This window comes from Camellia sinensis, chromosome 6, assembly GCF_055761805.1.
Source record: "Camellia sinensis isolate YWXY chromosome 6, ASM5576180v1, whole genome shotgun sequence".
NCBI classification, from domain to species: domain Eukaryota; kingdom Viridiplantae; phylum Streptophyta; class Magnoliopsida; order Ericales; family Theaceae; genus Camellia; species Camellia sinensis.
Window position 1 is genome coordinate 165,596,633 of NC_138966.1, and position 6,593 is coordinate 165,603,225.

Below are 6,593 nucleotides of genomic sequence, written 5' to 3' on the forward strand. Positions count from 1 at the left end.
TTTTGATTATTCACAAAATTATTTGGGAAGTGTTAGCTTTTTGCTTATTACCAAAAAAAATTGTAAAAAGTATAAATGTGATGTGATCTAAATAAGTCAATAAGTTAATAAGTTGTCTTGTCACTTCCCAAAATGGGCTTAAATATTTTTTTGCTTTTTTGAAAATTATTATTATATGGTGTTACATCATTTGGAAAATTATAAATTTGTCATATTACCCTCATGCATTATTAATGTATTTTTGTATTTTTGTCAGAAGCCATATAGCCGAGAATATTTTGATAATTTCACTTGTTGACTTATTTCTCACTTTTCAAATGAATTTTTTGATGAAATAAATTGTTCTTTTGACTTTTTGGAAATAAGTCAAAAGTTTTGCTTTTTTCTTTGTTCCCAAGTAAGGCCTTAATTTGAGAAAAAAGAAAGAAAAAAAATTGGGGTTATTTTTAAAAAGTTTAGAAAAGAACTGTTTATTTCATCAAAAATTCATTTGAGAAATGAGAAATAAGCCAACAAGTTAAATTATCAAAATATCTTTGGCTTTCGGCAAAAATGCATTAATAATGCTTGAGGGTAATATGATAAATTTATAATTTATAAGTGATGTGACTTTATATAATAATAATTTTAAAAAAATTGCTTATTTAGCACTTCCCAAATAATTTTTGTGAATAAATTAAAAAGTAAACAAATAAATTAAAAAATTATTTATTTTCATCTTTCCAAAACAAGCCATATTAGACAAATAAGCTTAACTATCTAGACGTTGGAGAAGTAGATATTTATTACTTGTTCGGGCAAAGGTAGCTTTTAGCTCACCCAAGTCAAAATTATATTGCCAAAGTTTTTTTTTTTTTAGCTTGATTTCCCAAAATCAACTTCAATGGTAAATTCATGGCTAAATTATAGTTGTGTTACATATTATGCCACATTTGGTACAAAGTTTAACAAAACCAAATATGCCATATCAATATATTTGTTTCTGCTGATTATGGTAAAATGATTTACTGATTTTTGTTTCACCAAGAATATTTTTTTTTTTTTGGTTTTTCATTTTCCTACGTTTTGCATTTTTTACTTTTGGTATAATTAAAACAAAAATTAATAAAAAAATATTTTTTATGATCAATCAAAAAAATACTTACGTGACAAAAAATGTTTTCCTTTTACAAAGTTTTCCAGCCTAAAATCTTATCAATATCATCAAACTTCTATCCATCCACCATCACTACCTCCCAACAACCTTCATCACCATCGCTATCACCACCTCTACCTCTATTCCACTACTACCACCCCATAACTGCCACATTCCACCACTGCCTCTGTACCACTACTACGAATACAACTATCAGTATTAAAGATGCAATCAGAAGCAAGAAAAGGTCTTTGGAAAAAAATGTGAAACTTTTTTTTGTCAAAATGATTTTGCATGGAAACATACGGAGCAAGACAGTGGTAGTTATGCAAAAAAATAAAATAAAATGAAATTAGACATTGAAAGAATGAATAAAATGACATTGAAGATGTTCTAAACATGCAATCTAAGATTGCTACCAAACAAGCTTTAGCTTCAGCAATGGCATGAGAGATGGATTCATAAGACCCTCAGCAATAGGAACCAGAGATTATCACCATGATTTCACATAAAATAATACCTATAGTTGTGCAAAGATAAAAACTCAACGGTGGATATACATGTTTAGACATTGCCAGCCTGCATACCATCTGTCACAATCTAGTAGGGAGAAAAGAACAAAAAAAAAATGGAAAAAGACACCACCTCCTATGGAGCTTCATCCCCTCAGAAACTAGCTGCCTATGGAGTTTTCAGAGCACACAAAACCCTAATTGGTGACAGTGATTGCAGTATATCTATCTTTGGGCATGGTGGACAAAGATAAATTTGTTTGTACGGCATCAAACTCTTACAATAATTTATAGTGCACCACAAATGTTGAAAAAAGAGGCTCATAAGGAGCAGATTATTTAAATTAGATTAGATCTAATTCATACAGATCCTCTGAACTAAAGATGGAACAGTTTCTACCAAGAAATTCAAGAAATGATCACTTCTAAAATGGTAGAAGGAGCGTTTCAAGAACTGATTACTGATTATTCAGAGCTAATTTAATTAAACGAGCTGATATTGTTACCGTCTCCATTGGTTGGAAGTCTGAAACACCCGAAAAGACCAGCCTTTTTCCGTCGTGGGCTACTTCTTCCACTGTGAATGAAGTCTCTCAGGATAGTGGTTGTTTTGCTCCTGGAAAATCGGCTTTTCTCATTGTTTTTCTTTTCATCCAATAGTTTCAGCAAGACATAATGGATTTTTGGAACCTCCAATTGCAACCATCCAATCTTTTTCAGACCTTTTTCGTGCTTGTTCCAAGACTCTCTTTCTTTGGACATCCCCAGCCTCTTCCAACTCTGGTGAAGCATTTCCATCCAAATGCAATGGGCCCTGCTCGATATTTTGTGACAGTTGACCTTTAACCTCCATGAGCTGCATGATAGTTTCCTCAACTTCTTGTAACTGTTCCCTCACTGTCTCAAAATCAATGCTCTTCGCCTTTTTTCTCTTCTTGTTCATCTCCAATTTCCTTCTCAGGTTTTCTACTGTTATCATAAGGTTCTTCAGCATCTGAGCATCTGAATCGAGTCTCTCCAAGATCTTTTTCTTGTTCTGATCCTGATGCGGCTCAGGAACACACGTGGGTACCTCTAATCTATCAACACCCAACTCCTTCTCAACTTCTAAGTCCAAAGATTGATTTTTATTCTTGTGCCCCGCATGTTCAAACTCCTGGCACGGAGTATCATCCTCTGTTGGTTTGTTTGCTTGCTTGTGTGGCTCTTTGAGTGTTCGATCAAGACCACAACCGTCCTCTGTAGCGTCACATAACTCAAGCATCTGATCATCAGCCCCATGATTCCTTCTCCTGCTTATTCCATACAATGAACCGTCTGAAACGTGATCAAGTGGAATATCTTTCATCAGAATCCCATTCCTTACTTCAGAAATTTCCGGTTTTGTTTTCTGCAACTTGAGTCTATCAACGAGCTCATCTCGAAGCTCCATCTCTGCCATTTGTTTGTCTTTTTTTAGACAGACACGGTAGTTGGATTTCAACTCTTTGAACTCTTTTAAAGCAACGTCTAGCTTGATGTTGGTGTTTAAGCTTTTCTGCATCACCAGCTTTTTCTTCTCTTCTGTTACAACCTTTTCAACTGCTTTCATCCTAGTCTGTAAATTCTGCAATGTTGGAATTCTGTTCGGTATCGCAGAGTTATGATCTTCCATCGGTTCTTGACATCTTCTCTGATGATAATGAACCAATTCCACATCCTGGAATATGTGCAGGAAAGAGAAGGATCAAGTTTTAGTTAAAGATTTTCTGTATTAAATAGAGCATTCAACTAGCACAAATGGACAGAACTTGGTGTAACAATTTGCAAGACGTGCACAGCTTGCTCGAGTTCTAATAAATTTTGAGTTAAAAAGAAAGTTCAAGAACAAGAAGAAATTCTCAAATCTCTCTACAATAAATATTAAATGTTAACAGGGTATTAAGAGGGAAAGTAAAATGCAGTGATGTGATGTTAGTCTCCCATGTATTTAACAATACAAAAGTCAACAATTAAATGGTATCAATCACCAAAATGTATTAGAAAAGGGAAAATGGTTACACGAACAGAATTTTTATACAAAAAAAAAAAAAAAAAAAAAAACTAAAACCGAATCATATGGCAGTGGTATTTTCAAAATCATGAGGCACAATGATGTGTGTTTTTATTTGAAATGAAGGACCACAAAAAATCACTTTTGAAATCATGAGCAATAAGGGTTTTGAACAAAATTTTCTTTACAACATTACTTTATGATACCAAAAGAAAAAAAATCAAAAAATTAAGAAAAATTTGTGATCGTTGAGTGAAACCCTTCGAAGGGTACCAACTATTCAAAGTAAATATTGCAAATGCTACAAACACAAACGCTAGACTATAATGATAAAAAACAAAATAAAAGATATAATTTCACATGGGTTCCAATTGCCATCTAATGCAACTTAGCTTTATTATCGACATGGTAAAGTAAGTCCAATTCCTAAAAGTAAAATTTGTACATGTTATGTTAGTTGCATTAAAAAAACATCAAATGTGTGGATGACATTAAGAGAATTTCTACCAAGTTGATTCAGGATAAAAAAAATACTTTCTCTGGTCAAAGTTATACTAAAGAACATACCTTTTGTTCTTGATTGTCAGCAACGTTAAGCTCTAGCGGAGAGAGGACATTGTGCTCAAGTGATGCTATGTTATCTCTCAGAGAATCTATGGCAGGAGCATATGCAAATAACTGAGCCTTAAGGCCTCCAATTTCAGTCTCCATGAAGCTAACTCTTTCTTTCATCTGTTCTATCTCAACTGTCTTAGAAGCATTTTCGTTTTCAAGAGTTTCACATACTCCAGTAAGCTCGTTAAACTTATTTTCAAACAAAACTTCACGGATGTCGGAGATTTGAAGATCGAAGTGCAATGTTGTAGCCTCAACCTCCCACATTTCAAAATCGTTGCCTATCTCTGGCAGCTTCGAAGTCAAGTTCTCTTCTCTAATTCTGTGTACTTCAACATCTTCCCGTAATATACCCAGTTCAGAATCTAAGTTTCCATTAACTTCACGAAGGCAATCGATTCCTTTGTTCTGGCTTGTATTTTCTTCAGATAGTTCAAAAATGTGCTTTTCTAAATTTTCCTTCATGAGTATTGATTACTCATGTTACTTCTTCAGTCCTTCCACAATTCCGCACAATTCTGAATTCAAATCCTCCGTAGCTTTAAGCCTCTCCTCTGCTTCCAAAAGCTTGATTTCCTTCTGACACAAGAAATTCTTTCCTGTTGAGATTTCGTGCCGCAATTGATTATTGAAATCTCTGACCTCAAGCAGCTCCTCCTCCAACTTCTTCATTGAATCTTTGAGAAGTAAATTTTCCGTTTCTTTCATTTCTAACTCCCCTCTCAATACACCAACCTCCTTTTCAAGGTCACTATTGACCCCATGAAGATTGTGCATATCTTCACAGAGTAATTTTAGTTCCGTAGATTTTTCAGTTCCAAAGTTCTTGAAAATCACCGACAGGTTATCAAGAGCCAATGTTTCCAAGAGAATAAAATTGTTTTCCTCTTCTGCCATGCATTTCTCTTCCTTTAGCTCCGAGAGATTTTTCAAAAAAGACCTATTTTCTGCAAGCACTTGAGAATATTTGCCCTGTAATTTAAGGTAAGCCCTCTACAAATCTCCTTGCTGCATACATAGCCGCTCCATTTCAGCCTTAACCGTGTTTGCATGTTAATCTCCCATTTTCACTTCTGATTTCAACTGTCTGTTTGTCTCTAGAAGTCTGTGCTTCTCATTTTGCACCATCACAAGCTGCTCAGTCATGGCTTTGAACTCCTGCTCTAAGATTTTCTTCTCTGACCCAAATTCCACACCTTCTAATCTCAGTTGCCCAACCAGAGTAAGAAGAACAGAGTTCTCAACCAACAGCTGCTGCTTATCATCCTCGTAATTCGAGAGAGAACATTTCATATCCTCAATATTCTCTATAACCCGATGCACAAATATTTGCTCATTTGCAATCTCATCGTCCAGTTCATTATCTAGACCAATTTCAAGAGCCTTGAGCACTTGATGATATATACCCATCCTTAGCTTTTCAATTTCATCTAACAAGAGTTCTGCTTCCACCTGCTGCTCAAGATTTTCACTCTCTAACTCTGAAACCAGTTTCTCCGTCAATTTGGATGGCTCGACATGTTTCTGACACTCCATCAATAGAGTGTAATTCTTTTGTTCCATGTCTTGTATAAACTTCTGTGAAACAAAGATCTCGAACTGGGCATTCATAGCTTTATCAAGTTCTTCTTCGAATTCTTTCTTCCTCCACCTAGTTTCTTCTTGCAAGAGTTGGATATGGTTTTCCAGACAAGCCAATCGTGCCCCACTTGACAATGCAAAACTTGCCCGCTCTTGTTTTTCTATACCTAGAGACACCTTTAGTTCTTCCACTTGAGATAGCGTGGATTCTTTCTCCTTCTCCATGCCAGCGTATTTTTGTTCAATACTGCAAATCTCATTTTCAGGTTTTCTAGTCTTCGCTCAACGTTGTCCAACTGAACAACCAAAGTACCTCTTTCAGCAATAAGATTAGACTGGTCATCATTCAGCGACTTGCAGAGTTCTTCTAAGCTCTTTGATTTTTCCCTCAGACCTTCAAGTTCAACATTTGCACCAAAGAGGGAACTCTCAAGAACGGTGTTTTTCTCCAGGATCTTCTACATATTCTCAGTAATAATTTGTGACTCAGACAGAAGGGCTCCTTTCTCAGAAACAAGGGCAGATTTTTCACCAAGTAGAGATTGGCAAGACTCTTGCAATGCCTTGACATTTGCTTGTGACCCTTTCAACTCACTGCTCAAATCTGACAACGAACTCTCCAAAACAACATTCTTATCTAAAAGTTGTTCCATGTTCTCTAATTTCTTGAAAAGAGCTTCTTTATCATCTTTGTCCTCCTTGCAAATCTGTCTCAGCT

General features: G+C 35.3%; 1 protein-coding gene and 1 pseudogene across 1 annotated transcript; both read right to left on the reverse strand.

Moving 5' to 3' along the window:
- Positions 1-2,296: 2,296 nt before the first annotated feature.
- Positions 2,297-4,759, reverse strand: LOC114290542 (protein NETWORKED 1A-like). The gene is made up of 2 exons (XM_028234484.2): positions 4,247-4,759; positions 2,297-3,346 (listed from the first exon to the last, which is right to left on the reverse strand). The coding sequence occupies exons 1-2, from the start codon at positions 4,757-4,759 to the stop codon at positions 2,297-2,299; spliced, it is 1,563 nt and encodes a 520-aa protein (XP_028090285.2).
- Positions 4,760-5,347: 588 nt separating this feature from the next.
- Positions 5,348-6,100, reverse strand: LOC145793780 (protein NETWORKED 1A pseudogene; annotated as a pseudogene).
- Positions 6,101-6,593: the final 493 nt, after the last annotated feature.